This window comes from Littorina saxatilis, linkage group LG11, assembly GCF_037325665.1.
Source record: "Littorina saxatilis isolate snail1 linkage group LG11, US_GU_Lsax_2.0, whole genome shotgun sequence".
NCBI lineage: Eukaryota > Metazoa > Mollusca > Gastropoda > Littorinimorpha > Littorinidae > Littorina > Littorina saxatilis.
Window position 1 is genome coordinate 42,600,296 of NC_090255.1, and position 19,054 is coordinate 42,619,349.

Below are 19,054 nucleotides of genomic sequence, written 5' to 3' on the forward strand. Positions count from 1 at the left end.
GTAAATAACTGTTCTAACCATACTTGTTTGAAGTGACTATGGTTATCAACAACACTAACAGTGTCTTGTCTCTTTGTGTTTACAGAACCCTTCGCTACCTGACATCATGCTGGACAAAGTAGAGAACCGCAAGCGGGCCGCCAACGTCACGCCCTTCACAACCACCTGCAAGTCCCGCCAGGGGGAGCCACAGACCTTCCTCATCGACGTCATGACAGACGAACAGATCTCTCAGACGTACGACATGATCTGCGCGGCGGCTCAGCGCGGCCAGGGCTTCGGGGTCGACGAGTACAGCGATGAGAGCGAGTTCCGCGCCGACATCGACGACGGCTACCGCTTTGTTGTCATCGACAAAGACGACGGGGAGATGGTGGCTGCCTTCATCCTGGCGATCAGCAAGTACTCGCGAGGCTGCCCCGTGGCTGACCCCTTCATCATCGTCAAGGACAACCAGAGAGGCCGCGGGCTGGGCAAGCTCTGCATGGACCTGTGTGTGGACCTGGCCGCCAAGCTCGGCTTCATGGGCATGTACGTCGACACCTTCTCCAACAACACCGCCATGCTCAAGATCATCAAGGCCGTCCCCGGCCTCCAGCAGGTCGGTTGTCTGCCCATGGGCGGCGTCATGACCAACGGCGAAATGGTGGGCACAGTCATCTTCTACAAGGACCTGCGCCCCGACAACAGCTCCTACAAGGGGTAGACTTTGACCGGTAGTCCTGGACTCCTGTATGTCGGCCACTTCCTGCAAGTTGACGGACTGGATCTTGCCGCTGCCTCCTCCCCCCCGGTTCTGTCCGCAAGTCTGCCCTCGCTTAACGCTCAACTCAGGTCATCGGACTCAGCTCGCTTTGAACTCACGCTGCTCAGTCAATGTAGCATGATGAGATGAAGGTGAATTAGTCAGAGACCATTCTGCCGAGAAGACTTTCCATTGGACGAGAATGGAGCATGTGCAATAACAACCAACCACAGGTAACAAATGCCTTGGTTTGCGAGGTGAGAGCGACTCTGCTAGCCTTTGATTGGTAGCTCAGATCGCGTTAGTATACGACCCGACGGGTTCATAAGACTGTATTATATATATATATAGTCTAAAGAGATCGAGAAAGACATTGCCTTTGTACAAACATTGGTCAAATTACGAGACTGTATAGTCCACAGACATCGAAACGAACACTGCCTTTGTTGAAACATCTGCCAAAGGTACCACCTATGACTGCTCAAGTTACATTTCGCGCTCAAATGCCTTTTCGAACTTGTAACTTGGGAACAAAAGAACGACACACAAGCTGTCTCAAGATCAGATGGTGTTGAAACCATGGAAACGATCGAACAAGCAGAATGTTGTATCTATGCAATGTGAAGGTCAACATAGCTGTGTTTGTGCCAAATCACAAATGTGCTGTTCAGGGAACAAATGTGTGTGTGTGTGAGAGAGAGAGAGAGAGAGAGAGAGAGAGAGAGAGAGAGAGAGAGAGAGAGAGAGAGAGAGAGAGAGACTTTGTGTATGCCGAGACGAGCATACTGGCCAAGGAATTGCCCAGACAGCCTCTTGGTGCATCATTTTGTCTTTGTATGCAAGAGTGAATGAAAATGTTTCAACTCAGGACTCTAAAATCAAGTCAATAATTATCCCATAACTTTACCTTACAATCCGCATTGTGTACACATTCCTGTACAAAAAAGGCAAAATTCAGTTATGTCCTTGTCTGTGTACAGTGTGTGTGTGTTGTGTGTGGGTGATGCTCCTTTACTTTTAGTGCATCAATCTTTTTTTCTGTTTGCTGTCATTACCATAGTTTTTGTGGTTTTATCAACAATTCGATGTCACACATGACACAGGACCATTCCATACAAGCATAGTAGTGATGCCTTTAGCACACCTATTCTTCGTGTATTTTGGTCACTTGTTTTTTATGTGCGCATAATCGATAGGTCGGAGCGCAAACTGCTGATGGTTTAGACGAAAATAGAAGAATGTGGTTCATGTATGTCGATATCTTCAATGTTCAAGTTGTAAAAGCCAACCTTACAAATTTAATGCAGGTGAAAATCCTATTATGTACAAACTGTAAAAGCCCCTCTTATGATAGATTCTGTGTCACTTGTATCTAACATCTCTTTTGATATCTCTCGTGTTACTCTGCGGGCTAAGGTCAGTCACGCCTTCTCAGCTAGAGTCAAAGGGAGTGAGACAAGGCGGGTACCAGTTTCTCGACCAAGGAATTGCTCGGGCCCTATTCAGTTAGGGGTACCTTGTACTTTGTCATACCCTTGAAGACGACAGGTTGACGGCATGGCAACTAAACCGCAGTTATTAGGGGTAACATGGAATGTGTCATGGTCCTAGAGAGAGAAGGTTGATTTCATTCCAACAAAGTATGCTGCAGTTTCCGAATGTACTGCAGTTTCTAATTTAGTTCAATGCATTTCCAGGATCAGTGTTTTTCGTTAAACTGTCAACGATTCTTTGGGTATTATGCTGCTAGTGCAACACTGATGCACTTATTGGATTCTAATTCCAATTGATTGAAAAGGATGGCTGTGTAAATTATACGTGAATGATTCTTGTGCCACTTTACACAAAATTGTGCCTCGCATAAAGAATTTTTTCTTTTCATATTTACATGAATGGAAAATAAAATACTAAAAATATACAAACTGATTCTTTGTGTGTCTATGAATGTGTGTGTGTGTGAGAGTGAGAGAGAGAGAGAGAGAGTGTGTGTGTGTGTGAGTGTGTGCGTGATGGTGCTGGTGGTGGTGGTGGTGATACATGGCATGGCGGTGAGGATGGTGTGAGAACCAGCGGCATGATCATGTCGCAAATGTTACTACCCAACAGACAAAATTTACTGAGCCACCTGACGCAAACAGATCAAACCTACCACCTGACGCAAACAGATCAAACCTACCTCTCTCTCTCTTACATACCTACACATTACTCGTTCGCGCGCACACTCACACACTCACGCACAGGAACACACACACACACACGAAGCAATGAACACACACATAGAAACAGACACGCGCACGCACACAATCACAAACACACACATGAACAGACAAACGCACGCATACTCGAGCACAATCAAACACAGACACGCACGCACAAACACACTCACGCACACACACGCACGCATGCACGCACCCACACGAGCACACACACGCACACTCGCACACACACGCACGCACGCAAACACACACATACACACACACACATTTATTTCTCAGTCAACTTTGTGTGCAGACTCTCCTCGGTGTCCGAACACCCCCGTGTGTACACGCAAAGCACAAGACCAAGTGCACACGAAAAAGATCCTGTAATCCATGTCAGAGTTCGGTGGGTTATAGAAACACGAAAATACCCAGCATGCTTCTCCGAAAACGGCGTATGGCTGCCTAAATGGCGGGGTAAAAAACGGTCATACACGTAAAATTCCACTCGTGCAAAAAACACGAGTGTACGTGGGAGTTTCAGCCCACGAACGCAGAAGAAGAAAGAAGAAGAAGTCTGCAGTGGAACCCCCCTTTTAAGACCCCCATTTTAAGACTCCCTCCTTGTTTTCTCAGACTTTCCATTCATAACCTCTGTCAAATTTACCCCCATTTTAAGACTCCCTCCTTTTTGATCCCTGATCTTGTCAGATTTTTTGAGGTCTTAAACAAGGGGTTCCACTGTATTCTGTAGTTTTACCTGAGTCGGTGTTCAACGAAGCAAAACGAACAACGTCACTTGCGACAAGACCTGATTGTATCAGTTTTCATGCCAGCCTTTTTACAGACACTGTCGATTGTCACGCACACTCTGTCCCCTTTGTCCCTTTGTCTCACTCGCTCTATTTCGGGGACAGTAACTTCGCAGACAATGCCAAACACCCTTATCATAATTATCCACCCCAAGTAGACTCGAATTTCAGGGAGTAGTTCCATAAAAACTGAAAACATGGACAATGAGAATGAATACAAGAAACCCAACACCCACTGCGTTCGCGCCACGACCTTCAAGAAGGTCTTCTACATTTAGACGAGTTTTCATCAAATAGTTCATAAGGCCAAATAAAAATAGTATTTAGTATTATGTTGGTTTAGGGTAACCCGACCGACCCTAATTTTTCACCCTGACCCTAAAACTTTTTTTTCTTTTCTCAAAAAAACTAAAAACTGTTGGCACATGTTGCAAACCATACCGAGACTAAGGGAAGTAACCTCCTTAAAAATCAACTAAATTTAAGGGAAAACAAGTCGCGTAAGGCGAAAATACAATATTTAGTCAAGTAGCTGTCGAACTCACAGAATGAAACTGAACGCAATGCCATTTTTCAGCAAGACCGTATACTCGTAGCATCGTCAGTCCACCGCTCATGGCAAAGGCAGTGAAATTGACAAGAAGAGCGGGGTAGTAGTTGCGCTAAGAAGGATAGCACGCTTTTCTGTACCTCTCTTTGTTTTAACTTTCTGAGCGTGTTTTTAATCCAAACATATCATATCTATATGTTTTTGGAATCAGGAACCGACAAGGAATAAGATGAAATTGTTTTTAAATCGATTTCGGAAATTTAATTTTTATCATAATTTTTATATTTTTAATTTTTAGAGCTTCGTCGAAGATTACTTGACCAAAATTTCAACCAATTTGGTTGAAAAATGAGGGCGTGACAGTGCCGCCTCAACTTTCACGAAAAGCCGGATATGACGTCATCAAAGACATTTATCAAAAAAATGAAAAAAACGTTCGGGGATATCATACCCAGGAACTCTCATGTCAAATTTCATAAAGATCGGTCCAGTAGTTTGGTCTGAATCGCTCTACACGCACGCACACACACACACACATACACCACGACCCTCGTCTCGATTCCCCCCTCGATGTTAAAACATTTAGTCATAACTTGACTAAATGTAAAAAGCTGATCAGTGCCAAGAGGTATGATATATATATATGTAAAATATATACTTAATATGTGGAACACCGCAAAGTAAACATGTTTTGCCAATAACGTCTAGCCTACGGTGTCCTGATCTAGTTCAACATCGACAGTAGACAGGCGGACAAAGAGTTAGAGATAGGAGGACAATATATGTCCTTGAATTGTAACGGATACGAATAAGAGATTTGAAGTACACGGCCTTCATAGATAAGACAGGTGTAGAGAAAGTTTATCGGGGTACGGGTGCTTTATCACCTGTCGGGTGACCTCTGACTTTGAATCAACTCAGGTCGCTGATTAACTGCCTACCGATAAGCCCCGTGTGCTGTAAGACTTGAATTGTTGTGTCAATAAAAACATGATATAGGTTACAGTAAATGTGGAAAAACGCCTACGTTACACTCTCAGGTAAATCAATGTAAATTATGAAAGTATTATGTGTATTGTATTGTATTGTATTGTATTGTATTGTTATGTATTGTATTGTATTGTTATATTGTATTGCGTTGCGTTGCGTTGTGTTGTGTTGTGTTGTCAGTGTTGTGTTGTGTTGTGTTGTGTTGTGTTGTGTTGCGTTGCGTTGCGTTGCGTTGCGTTGCGTTGCGTTGCGTTTTGTTGTGTTGTGTTGTGTTGTGTTGTGTTGTGTTGTGTTGTGTTGTATTGTATTGTAAAAATAAAATAGTTTGGCCAGCCCAAAAGATCTTTGCTACATTGAAACGCTTCACATCATAGTACTTTGATATTTGTCTGTTGAAAAAGACAAGAGAAGCTGTACAATACTCTCTAATCAGCAAGTCTTGTCTTAAAGCTCAGAAAATGCATAGAAATGAAATCAAAAACTACGCACTCCAAACCACAAAACGGACCAGGTATTAATGGAGGGGTTCTTGCGACGCACTAACCCTGAAAACAGCGGGTTGTGGGACGCACTACATATCCGTTATCATGTGTTTCATGTATTTTTTTCAGACGCAAAATTACGGAATGAATGTAACCAATATGACAATGTTTTAGTGGCTTCCAACACTACTCATATGCCTTAATTCCGAAAGCAAGAATATGAACCTCCTGGTTTCGGGCCTTCTGAGGGAGGAAAAGGTCGCTTTTCAAGAATTCAAGGTGCTACGCCCATTTTGGGGTAGCCGAGAACTTCTGTTTTCAATTAGTGCAAGACTGTATCGTATTCAACGTAAAAGCCAAATTTTCTTTTCCTTTAAAAAAAAGCTACTCATTGCTCTTTGGGGATGACAGTCCTTTCCCGCTCTGCCCCTCCCTCTTCAGGGCGGCACCACCATCACCACCACAACCACCACCACCACCACCGTCAACACCCCCCCCCCCCCCTTCAATCCCCACCCCCTTCAGGATGACAGACATCCCCCCGCCCGCCCCCTTACATCAGTCAAGCAAGCAACAAAACCCGATGTGTCCCAGAAAATGACACGACCAGCCCAACGGGGTCACGGAGAAAAGTACAAACAAGTGACCAAAAGCAAAATGACAATAACAGGAAAATGGCGCTAAGCCGAAGATCAAGGACGAATAACTTACTCAGAATGTATCGCCAGGCATTACAGTAAACACCCAAGAATTCTAAAATCGGATGTACTCCTAACGTTCCAAAATTCAGAATTAAAAGTTGCAGGATGGAACGTTTATTAGTATATATATAATTTAACAAAAACATTACATTTACAATACGTCGACTCAGTAGACAGACAGACAGACAGACAGACAGACAGACAGACAAACACTTAGGATACAAATAATGAACTTATGTTCATAATAATAAGTTCATCACTTGTACCATAAGTGTTTGTCTGTCTGTACCATAAGTGTTTGTCTGTCTGTACCATAAGTGTTTGTCTGTCTGTACCATAAGTGTTTGTCTGTCTGTACCATAAGTGTTTGTCTGTCTGTACCATAAGTGTTTGTCTGTCTGTACCATAAGTGTTTGTCTGTCTGTATTATTAGTGTTTGTCTGTCTGTACCATAAGTGTTTGTCTGTCTGTACCATAAGTGTTTGTCTGTCTGTACCATAAGTGTTTGTCTGTCTGTATTATTAGTGTTTGTCTGTCTGTACCATAAGTGTTTGTCTGTCTGTACCATAAGTGTTTGTCTGTCTGTATTATTAGTGTTTGTCTGTCTGTACCATAAGTGTTTGTCTGTCTGTATTATTAGTGTTTGTCTGTCTGTACCATAAGTGTTTGTCTGTCTGTACCATAAGTGTTTGTCTGTCTGTACCATAAGTGTTTGTCTGTCTGTACCATAAGTGTTTGTCTGTCTGTACCATAAGTGTGTGTCTGTCTGTACCATAAGTGTTTGTCTGTCTGTACCATAAGTGTTTGTCTGTCTGTACCATAAGTGTTTGTCTGTCTGTACCATAAGTGTTTGTCTGTCTGTACCATAAGTGTTTGTCTGTTTGTCTACTTCAAAGACCAGTGGGTGACGTACTGTACATGTCACGTGCTTTTTTTCAATAATTAAACGTTCCAACAACCTACAATTCTTATTTTTGATTAAGTAAATACGATGGGCGCAGTGGCGTGGTGGTGAGTTCGAATCCCGGTCGCTGCCGCCTGGTGGGTTAAGAGTGGAGATTTTTCCGATCTCCCAGGTCAACTTATGTGCAGACCTGCAAGTGACTTAACCCCCTTCATGTGTACACGCAAGCACAAGACCAAGTGCGCACGGAAAAGATCCTGTAATCCATGTCAGAGTTCGGTGGGTTATAGAAACACACACAAAATACCCAGCATGCCTCCCCCGAAACGTATGCTGCCTGAATGGCGGGCTAAAAACGGTCATGTCGTGCTAAACACATGAGTGAACGTGGGAGTCTATAGATATATAAGCCCATGAACGAAGAAGAAGAAGAAGAAGAAGAAGCTTATAAGTAAACACCAAGGTTTACGGTACACGCAGGGTGACCCGTTGATTGTCTCCCCTTTATCCGACAAGGGCTCAGCAGACACTGTCAACCTCTGGCAATAACAAGTTCCGTACGTACAGTCTATCTCGGGTCACCGTTTGATAAATAGCTGTTTAACGCCCCCTTCTAACAGTCAAAGACACTAGGACTGAACATTTTATTACACCTTTTTTGCCTACAGGTGCAAACCTGTCCAATCAGACACCCATAACCTCTTTTAAGACCACCCAATTTAAGATCTTGCTTTTTTTTTTAATTTTAGATTTTCTCTTCAAAGCCACTGTACAAGTTACCCCCATTTTAAGACTCCCTCCTTTTTAATCACCTGCATTTCTCAGATGTAGTGGAGTCTTGGGGGGGGGGGGGGGTGTTCCACTGTTCCCAATAAGAGCTGTACACACGGGTCAGCGTTAGGTAATGGCTGTTTAACGCCCCCTTTCACGGGTCAAGGTCACCCTGGGCCCCAAAAACAACATCTGTACGTGTGTACAGACCTGTTGAATGATACAGATTATGTGCGAGATTCAAGATCAGCTGAACATTGTTTTCGAGGAAGGCTCTCGAATGTCAAAGCGAATGACATCAATCGCCGCCTGAATGTTGTTATACCTTCTTCTTGTGTCAGTCGGATCGTCTGTAATCGTTCATAATCTTTTCTATTTATTCATCTGATACCGTTAATAATCTTGTATCGTTGTCTTACATGTCAGCAACTTAATTCTGAATTGGTTTACGACATAGACAGTCATGCAGAAAGGCTTACAACACAGATAGTCATGCAGAAAGGCTTACAACACAGAAAGTTAAGCCGACAAAACGAGCACACACACACACACACACACACACACACACACACACACATACGTGACGCGCGCGTGCACGCCATATATGTTTACATACAAATCCCATCACTGACACAAATCTCCCAACATAATTTTTGCAATAGAATAAACTAGTTTAAAGATAATCCCTGTCAGAGTTTCCGTCTCAGTGCAACCACAATCACATCATAATCCTATTTTCGAAGAACACGTAAATCGCAAAACTGATGAATGCTCCCCTGTTCGCGAGGCTGACTCACCAAAACGAGGCCATACACGTGCGGGATCCACAGAGCTACATATGACTAGTCACAGCTGGGCTATGTAGTTCTGTGGTCAAAGGATTGTATTAAGATGTCTCACGGATGCTACCACGACACATGACAGATATACAAAATACAATGGAACCCCCTTTTAAGACCTTTAATTACGTATGTCTTAAAAAGGAGTGGGTCTTAATATTGAGGCAAATTTACAAATGTGCCCAACAAAACATTCTGCAAAACTAGAAGCTTTTAATCGGGAGGCTATGGAGTCTTAGTGGAAGTGTTCCATCGGACAAACTAGGAGCTTAAAAATCGGGAGGTCTCAACACGGGGTGTCTTGATAGGGAGGTCTCAACACGGGGTGTCTTGATAGGAGGTTTCCACTGTACACACCTGGCGTTTCTCTCTATGAACTGGTGTATACCTCATTAAGTTGTAACGATTCCAATTGCCTGTCGTGTGGTCTGGGCTAAACAAGGGCAACTAGCCACATGAAAGAAAGGGGGGGGGGGGGTAAAATAAACCAAAAAAACTGCCCAAAAAAACAAATAAATTCAAGTCCAAATAATATTCTTCACTAGATCTACTGAAAAAAAAACTCCGACTTACCTGAATAATGAGAAGTGTCCCGTTGTTCCTGCCAGCTCCTGTTGGCCATTTTTGGTTATAATCCAACTGATAATCCTCTTCTTTTCAAAAACACTACAGTGGTGATCCTGTCCGTTTGTAACACCACATTTCAGATGATCAACTTTCATGCCTGAAATTGCCTTTCACAAAAGAACGTCCATGTTTGGTTGTTTGGCAGTTTGGTTCCTGCACTAGTTCTTGTTCTCGCCTTTTTCAGGGGTGGCACGCGTACGCGCCAGCCAACTTACACTTATTCAATTATTTGTATCTATCGTTTTCTTCGTAAACACCTCTGTTCATACAAAGCAAGTATGCCCTCACAAATCTGTTGCACTAACAAGTTCTTGTTGTGAATTTGAACTGAATATGAATTTGTGAAACTCTCCATGTAAATCTCTGCAAAGGATCCGGATGTCTGATTTTTATCGCATTGTGTTGGAATTGGAATGGAATATGAATTTGCGAAACTTTCCATGTGAATTTCTGTATAGGATGGCTGTGTTTTTCGCATTGTGTTGGAATTTGAACTGAATGTGAATCTGCAAAACTTTCTATGTGCCTTTTTGCAAAAGATGTCTTTTTTTCGCATTGTCTTGTAATGTACATCTCTTCGTTTTAACTTTCTGAGCGTGTTTTTAATCCAAACATATCATACATGTATCTATATGTTTTTGGAATCAGGAACCGACAAGGAATAAGATGAAATTGTTTTTAAATCGATTTCGGAAATTTAATTTTGACCATAATTGTTATATTTTTAATTTTCAGAGCTTGTTTGTAATCCAAATATAACACATGTACATGGTTTTGGAATCAGGAAATGATGTAGAATAAGATGAACGTAAATTTGGATCGTTTTATATGAGAAAAAAAAATATTACAATGTTCAGATTTTTAATGACCAAAGTCATCAATTAAATTTTAAGCCACCAAGCTGAAATGCAATACCGAAGTCCGGACTTCGTTGAAGATTGCTTTACAAAAATTTCAAACAATTTGATTAAAAAATGAGGGTGTGACCTCAACTTTTACAAAAAGCCGGATATGACGTCATCAAAGGTATTTATCGAAAAAAAAAAACGTCCGGGGATATCATACCCAGGAACTCTCATGTCAAATTTCATAAAGATCGGTCCAGTAGTTTGGTCTGAATCGCTCTACACACACACACGCACAGACAGACAGACACACACATACACCACGACCATGCAAGACTGGGTGGCCGAGTGGTAACGCACTTGCGCTCGGAAGCGAGAGGTTGCGAGTTCGACCCTGGGTCAGGGCGTTAGCAATTTTCTCCCCCCTTTCCTAACCTAGGTGGTGGGTTCAATTGCTAGTCTTTCGGATGAGACGAAAAACCGAGGTCCCTTCGTGTACACTACATTGGGGTGTGCACGTTAAAGATCCCACGATTGACAAAAGGGTCTTTCCTGGCAAAATTGTACAGGCATAGATAAAAATGTCCACCAAAATACCCGTGTGACTTGGAATAATTGGCCGTGAAAAGTAGGATTATGCGCCAAAATGGCTGCGATCTGCTGGCCGATGTGAATGCGTGATGTATTGTGTAAAAAGAATTCCATCTCACACGGCATAAATAAATCCCTGCGCCTGGAGTATGTGCGCGATATAAATTGCACAAAATTAAAATAAAAATTAAAATAAATAAATAAATCCCTGCGCTTAGAACTGTACCCACGGAATACGCGAAAAAGCCTCATATTGATTGATTGATTGATTGACCCTCGTCTCGATTCCCCCTCTATGTTAAAACATTTAGTCAAAACTTGACTAAATGTAAAAACGTCCCCCGCTAGCCACCCGGACAGACCCCCGCGGGTTAGGGGGAAGAATTTACCCGATGCTCCCCAGCATGTCGTAAGAGGCGACTAACGGATTCTGTTTCTCCTTTTTCCCTTGTTAAGTGTTTCTTGTATAGAATATAGTCAATGTTTGTAAAGATTTTAGTCAAGCAGTATGTAAGAAATGTTAAGTCCTTTGTACTGGAAACTTGCATTCTCCCAGTAAGGTCATATATTGTACAACGTTGCAAGCCCCTGGAGCAATTTTTTGATTAGTGCTTTTGTGAACAAGAAACAATTGACAAGTGGCTCTATCCCCTCTCCCCCCTTTCCCCGTCGCGATATAACCTTCGTGGTTGAAAAAGACGTTAAACACCAAATAAAGAAAGAAAGAAAGAAAGTGAGAGAGACACCCGTGAGATAATATTCGTTCAAATCACGTGTGTGTATATCATGTAAATGAGGTCATGTCAAGCAAGTCTGGCAGGGACCTGTTTTTCACTGCTTATGATGCCAAAGTCACCGAGACAAACGTCATTATAGAAACAAAAATTGCGCTCGCTAATTACCCTCGATGAATCTTTAGAACTAACACGTCACGCCACACTTTCAGAGTGACGTTTCTTTGCTTTGACGTAATAGATTGCACGAGGCTTTAGAAGAGATCGAGGTTCCAAAACAAGCGTCTTCAATTTATCTGCCTCGACTGCAGGACATTTTCAGTAAAATACACGTAAGTACAGTATGTAGGATAAACAGAATACTACATGGCTTGCTGTGTCGTACCAGATTTACACTCGATGCTTTTTCAAATAGTGAACAGCTCGCTTTCTCTCGCAGTTCAAAATTATTTTTAAAAAAACTCGTGTAAATCTGGTACGACACAGCAAGCCATGTATATAGTATTCTCTATTTACGGTCAAAGAGAAACAACTCTTGCTTCTACGAAGAGGAATACAAGAGTTATTGTCAAAGGAGGGTTCCTGGCTGGTGACGCGAAGCCGCTGTCTAAATAACTGAATATACCGTATCTTTACATTTAGTCAAGTTTTGACTAAATGTTTTAACATAGAGGGGGAATCGAGACGAGGGTCGTGGTGTATGTGTGTCTGTGTGTGTGTGTGCGTGTGTGAGTGTAGAGCGATTCCGAGTAAACTACTGGACCGATCTTTATGAAATTTGACATGAGAGTTCCTGGGTATGATATCCGGACTTCGGTATTGCATTTCAGCTTGGTGGCTTTAAAATTAATTAATGACTTTGGTCATTAAAAATCTGAAAATTGTAAAAATAATTTTTTTTTATAAAACGATCAAATCTATTATCAAAATTACATTTTCGACATCAATTTAAAAACACTTTCATCTTATTCCTTGTCGGTTCCTGATTCCAAAAACATATAGATATGACGTGCTCACAAGCAGCTTAACTATTAGGGACATGTATGTGTGGTGATATGCAAGAGGGTTTGTTTTTTGGTTCTGACTTTATTTTGATTTGCAAATTTTTACTTTGCACCTAGTCATAAACATTTAAGAATTACAATGTTTGCATATAATCTGCTTATGTACATAAACTTATACTCTTTCACTAATTATGTATTCATGTAGTAGTAGGTATTGTAGTATTTTAGTCCCTCTTTAGGGCGAGGGCCAGATGCAAAATAAGTATACCTATGCTTTTTCTGTTACCCTCGTAAAATAAAGAATTGTAAATGTCATTGTCATTGTCATTGTCTCTCTCTCTCTCTCCCTCTCTCTCTCTCTCTCTCTCTCTCTCTCTCTCTCTCTCTCTCTCTCCCCCCCCCCCCTCTCTCTCTCTCCCCCTCTCTCTCTCTTATTTTGATTCCGTCATACGCAATAATTTCATTGACTGAGAGACTTGTGTGACAAGTGTTAAGTCTATTCTTCTTCTTCTTCGTGCAGTCATAGGCTTCTTTCGTCCACGAGTGCCAGTGTAACACGACATTTTTACTCCACGAAAAATTTACTCCGGAGTAAAAATTTCGAACGAAATTCTTACTCCGAGTAAATTTTTCGTACGAGAAAAGAACTCCCCAAGGCACGAAAAAATGACTCCCTCCACGAAATGTTTACTCCCCATTTTTACATTTAGTGAAGTTTTGACTAAATGTTTTAACATAGAGGGGGAATCGAGACGAGGGTCATGGTGTATGTGTGTCTGTGTGTGTGTGTGTGTGCATGTGTGTGTGTAGAGCGATTCAGAGTAAACTACTGGACCGATCTTTATGAAATTTGACACGAGAGTTCCTGGGTATGATATCCCCGGACGTTTTTTTCATTTTTTTCGATAAATGTCTTTGATGACGTCATATCCGGCTTTTTGTAAAAGTTGAGGCGGCACTGTCACACCCTCATTTTTCAATCAAATTGATTGAAATTTTGGTCAAGCAATCTTCGACAAAGGCCGGACTTCGGTATTGCATTTCAGCTTGGTGGCTTAAAAATTAATTAATGACTTTGGTCATTAAAAATCTGAAAATTGTAAAAAAAATATATTTTTTATAAAACGATCCAAATTTACGTTCATCTTATTCTTCATCATTTTCTGATTCCAAAAACATATAAATATGTTATATTTGGATTAAAAACAAGCTCTGAAAATTAAAAAAAATAAAAATTATGATCAAAATTAAATTTTCGAAATCAATTTAAAAACACTTTCATCTTATTCCTTGTCGGTTCCTGATTCCAAAAACATATAGATATGATATGTTTGGATTAAAAACACGCTCAGAAAGTTAAAACGAAGAGAGGTACAGTAAAGCGTGCTATGAAGCACAGCGCAAACTAGCGGCGGACTACGTTCAGTTTCATTCTGTGAGTTCCACAGCTTGACTAAATGTAGTAATTTCGCCTTACGCGACTTGTTATTACTTCCAGTAAAAATCTCGTACGCGAAAATGGGATGCGGGCAAAGGGATAATGCCAATATGTGATCTCGCGCAAACGAATGTCGCACTACCCTCCCTCCACCCCTTCCACCACCAAGACTATAAGAGGGGACAAGGGAGTATAAATTTCGTACACCTGGCATGGGAAGTTAAATTGCTCGTGTAAGGGTGAAGTAATTTATTCCTTTTTTATTCGTCGGAGGAGTACCATTTGTGTACGAAATGTTTACTTGGAACTCACCTGTCGTGGGGAGTAATTTTCTCGTGTAATTGGGGAGTGCTTTTTCGTAAAGGGAGTAACATGTTTGTGGGAGTAATTTTCTCGTGTTACACCGGCAGGTTTTTACGTGCATGACCGTTTTTACCCCGCCATTCAGGCTGCCATACGCCGCTTTCGGGGGAAGCATGTTGGGTATTTTCGTGTTTCGATAACCCACCGAACTCTGACATGGATCACCGGATCTTTTCCGTGCGCACGTGGTCTCTGTTGTGCTTGCGTGTACACACGAAGGGCCGATAAGGTAGGCCTACTACTGAGCAAGTCTGCACATAAGTTGACCTGGGAGATCGGGAAAATCTCCAACCTAAAACCACCAGGCAGCCGCGGCCGGGACTTGAACACACGACCTCATAATTAGGAAGCCGATGTCAGTCTTCGCCGTCACTTCGCCCCCCGTCGTTTAAAGTCTTGTAGGCTATTTGTTATCAACTTAGACTTAAGGCGAAAATTGAGGAGGAGGGGGAGGTGGAGGATCTCAGTTTAGAAACAAGTCATGGATAGCTGCATAGACAGTAGAACTTTCGGTTTGGCTGACAAGGATTTTCCCGACCTTGTACGACAGGCGACACCGGGTTGGTTTTCTTCTTCTTGACGTTGTTGTTGAACTTGTTGTTGTTGTTGTTGTTGTTGTTGTTGTTGTTCAAGTGTTGTTGTTGTTTTAATGCTCGAATCGGTTCCTAATAACAATGAGAGTTCCGGGCTTATCCAGCCTGACCCCACTCTCTGAATCAGGCTCTGAATAGCAGAACGATAGAACATTCAAGGGACACGACTCCTGAGTACACAAAGTTGATGATGAATCACTGTTGCCTCCCTTAGACAGTTAACACAATTTTTACACAAACGTTGCAAACCATGTTTTTAAATTATAATTATTCTGTGTTTCCTTGTTCCATAAAATCATATTTTTGAACAAAATGTATGAAATAATTGGTTGTATAATTTGTTTATTTTCAGGATGGTTCACATTTTGTAATTGTCTGTCGTCTGCTCTGATGAGATGAGTGTTGGAGAGTGGCGGTTCTTGGTTATGATCTCTACCAAAGCCAAAGACAGCCAGCAGTGAAAATGGCAGCAGCCACGAGGAACGAAGATGTTAGGGCAGACGATCAGTATTTTCGTGTCATCATCAATGAAAGAGCTGTGGCCGATATATCTCTCGACTTCTTCTACAAACCTCATACGATCACATTGCTGATTTTATGCATATCGGGGCTTCTCTATTTGGCATTTACAAGGTAAGTTAGCGATCCTGTGTGCATGCTCGATCGATGCACGGAATGTTTGTTTTTCATCAGCTGAAATGGATGAGCCCTTCTTTTGTTTGAGCTTGGACTAGGTGTCTGATTTTCCTGTGATTTGAGTCGAACCTAAAGCTAGACAAGTTGTGGAGTAAATGTAAAGAAGAAAGCATCTTCGTCCGTTGGCCGTCTTTAGTATCCTACCGGCATCAGCATGAGGGGAGTGTGCAGTGAATCATGTCTGGCGAAATGTCACGCCATGGGTTACTGCGAATCGCGTGAGTGACCCTGGCATTACAACTACAAGTACAAGGTGCGGATCTTGGTACCCGCTTTCAGTAGTCGGTCAAGCGTCAAGAAGACTATCCTTAAAGTTAAACGAGGGATTGGGGTGTTCGTGGCAAGGGGGCTGTGTCAGGGGCGTGCGTGTGCGTGTGTGTGTTTATTGGTGCGTTTGTGACTAGTGTGAGTTGGTACGAATTTAGATGAGTGCCTAGCGGGGCAAGTGTATGTGCCTGTGCCACTGGATTACATTGTAAATGTTATTTTAACAGATTTTATAGACTTCAGGTGCGGCCTCTGGACCCGGGCCAGTAGAAGAGTTTTTTTTCAAGACGGTAGCTAGTTCCCCAATCCCTGGTCTGAAGTTTCTTAAAAAAATCATCTATTGTCAGTCATTTTTAGGATGGAGTCTGGACGAAATTGCCTGCAGCTGCTCTGTCCGTTTCTATGAAGCTACATTATACATAGAAATTAATATTTTGCTTGAATTGCCCCTGTAAATGACTGCTTTAATTAAACAGCCAGATGTTGTTTTATTTTCACACATTACTGATAAAACACACAAACAGGGAAGGTATTAAAGCACTATAGCTTTTGGTACTTGATAGGAACAGTTTCAGTTGTTGTGTTGCCTATATTTAAAATACCGTGTCCTGTTTGACAGGAAATCATCTGATTCAGTTTAGTCGGTTTCTTTGAATCCTGTTATATATTGCTTCAATGCACACTTTGCGTGTCCTTAGAGTTAGACCCATGAAAACCTGTTGGCTTAATAAGTTAATTAATTGATATCTCAGATCTGGCCAGGCTTTTAGTTTTACACAGGCTTAGACAATCCTTCACTTAGACACATAATACAAATCAACATCCTGGCTGCGTCCTGTGCAGAGAAGGATACAGTGTAACCCTGCTTTTTAGACCCCAAAATTTAAGACTACCTTCCTAATAAGACCTTGGTTTTTTCAGACTTTCTGTTCTGTTCATAACTTCTGCAAATGTACCCCCATTGTAAGACCCCCTCCTTATTAGGCCTAAAAAAACAAGAGGCGAAGCCTTCAAGGCTCACGTAAGAAATAGACAAACAGTAACACAAACTCAATCACTCCGTCACACATACACACCCACACACACAGTAAGCTTAGGTGACACTGTGCAAGAAAGAGAGACACTAGATCTAGATCTGTCTGTCTGCATGTAGCCTACTTACAGGGACACGACTGCCAAATAGTCTCGGCCCGCTCAAAATAACAATGACCGAGACCACACACACCACGCGAGAGAGAAAGACTACAGGGAGGCATGCCGTCATGATGCATTAATTGACGTCAAACACTTTTGACCGTGACGTAATCTTATGCGAGCTTTATCCATAGTCTTGGATAACCACTCACACATAGACTCGGAAATGTTAAAGTTTCTACCACAGACATACACACACACGCACGCACACACACACACACACACACACACACACACACGCACAAACGCACAGACAGACAAAGTTACGATCGCATAGGCTACACTTCGTGAGCCAAAAAATAGGTGTGGTTACGGTAACCCGACCTACCCTATTTTTAGGGGCCGACCCTATAACTTTTTATTACATTTGTCAAAAAAAGAAAAAAAAAGAGAAAAAAACCGAGTGCAGAAAACGCAATGAAAGCGACAGCGCTCGAGTCGCACACTTATTTCCCTGTCAAGTAGGTTTAATTTGTACACATTAGAAAAAAAAGTTTTAAAAAAAAAGTGATTGCCTACCTTCCTACCCTATTTTTTTGGCTATGTTACCGTAACCACACCTATTTTTTTTTTGGCCTTAATACCTGATTTTCTCACATTTTTTAAGGTCTTAAAAATGGGGGTTCCACTGTATTCCACTGCTGGCCGATGTGAATGCGTGATGTATTGTGTAAACAAATTCCATCTCACACGGCATAAATAAATCCCTGCGCCTTGAATATGTGCGCGATATGAATTGCATAAAATACAAATTAAAAAAAATTTAAAAAAATCCCTGCGCTTAGAACTGTACCACTGCGGACTTCCTGGCAGCCACTGGTCTGAGGATCTAGCACGGCCATCAACATCGAACGCAGAAGAAGAAGAAGAACTGTACCCACGGAATATGCGCGATCCATGTCAGAGTTTGGTGGGTTCTAGCAACACGAAAATACCAAAGCGTGCATCCCCCGAAATCGTCGTATGGCGGGGTAAAAACGGTCATACAGGTACAAACCCACTCATGCAAAAAATATGTGCATGTGGGAGTTTCACTCCATGAACACAGAAGTAATACTATGACAGTGTGCTGTTATTATTACATATTTTTTATCATGTGTGTGTTACAGAGATGAGAGTTCCTCCGAACACAACATATGGAGCGGCTTCTTGTGCATCATCTTCTTCTTTATCATGGTCAGCGTTCTGGCTTTTCCTAATGGTGGGTATCATTTCTCCTTCTCTCTTTATCATGGTCAGCATTCTGGCTTTTCCTAATGGTGGGTATCATTTCTCCTACTCTCTTTATCATGGTCAGGGTTCTGGCTTTTCCTAATGGTGGGTATCATTTCTCCTACTCTCTTTATCATGGTCAGCGTTCTGGCTTTTCCTAATGGTGGGTATCATTTCTCCTACTCTCTTTATCATGGTCAGGGTTCTGGCTTTTCCTAATGGTGGGTATCATTTCTCCTACTCTCTGCACAAGGCTGGGGTCTCAAAACAATGAGTCCACTTTCCAATTTAAATTTACTTTTGCCAATCCCAGATTGATAAACAATATGTGTAGCAGTGCATGCCCTTTAGTTTAAAGTAAAGATTTTGAATGCCACCCTTGCTTTGTTCGCCCCAAAAGGTTGCACTTTCAAGTGGCAGTAGGGCGGGGATGTAGCTCAGTCGGTAGCGCGCTGGATTTTTATCCAGTTTGCCGCTGTCAGCGTGAGTTCGTCCCCA

At 42.0% G+C, this 19,054-nt stretch overlaps 3 protein-coding genes across 4 annotated transcripts in view; 2 read left to right on the plus strand and 1 right to left on the minus strand.

Moving 5' to 3' along the window:
• The window catches only part of LOC138980516 (uncharacterized), a 4,404-nt gene extending 1,737 nt beyond the window's left edge, over positions 1–2,667 (plus strand). Inside the window, exon 2 of the mRNA XM_070353404.1 lies at positions 86–2,667. Coding sequence (XP_070209505.1) covers positions 107–706 — 600 coding nt within the window. The 5' untranslated portion in view covers positions 86–106 and the 3' untranslated portion in view covers positions 707–2,667. The remainder of the gene's footprint in view (positions 1–85) is intronic.
• Positions 1–19,054, minus strand: part of LOC138980528 (uncharacterized) — a 321,773-nt gene that overhangs the window by 102,783 nt on the left and 199,936 nt on the right. The window lies entirely within an intron of this gene.
• The window catches only part of LOC138980530 (phosphatidylserine synthase 1-like), a 52,598-nt gene continuing 49,091 nt past the window's right edge, over positions 15,548–19,054 (plus strand). The window contains exons 1-2 of the mRNA XM_070353422.1: positions 15,548–15,820; positions 18,454–18,545. Coding sequence (XP_070209523.1) covers positions 15,651–15,820; positions 18,454–18,545 — 262 coding nt within the window. The 5' untranslated portion in view covers positions 15,548–15,650. The remainder of the gene's footprint in view (positions 15,821–18,453; positions 18,546–19,054) is intronic.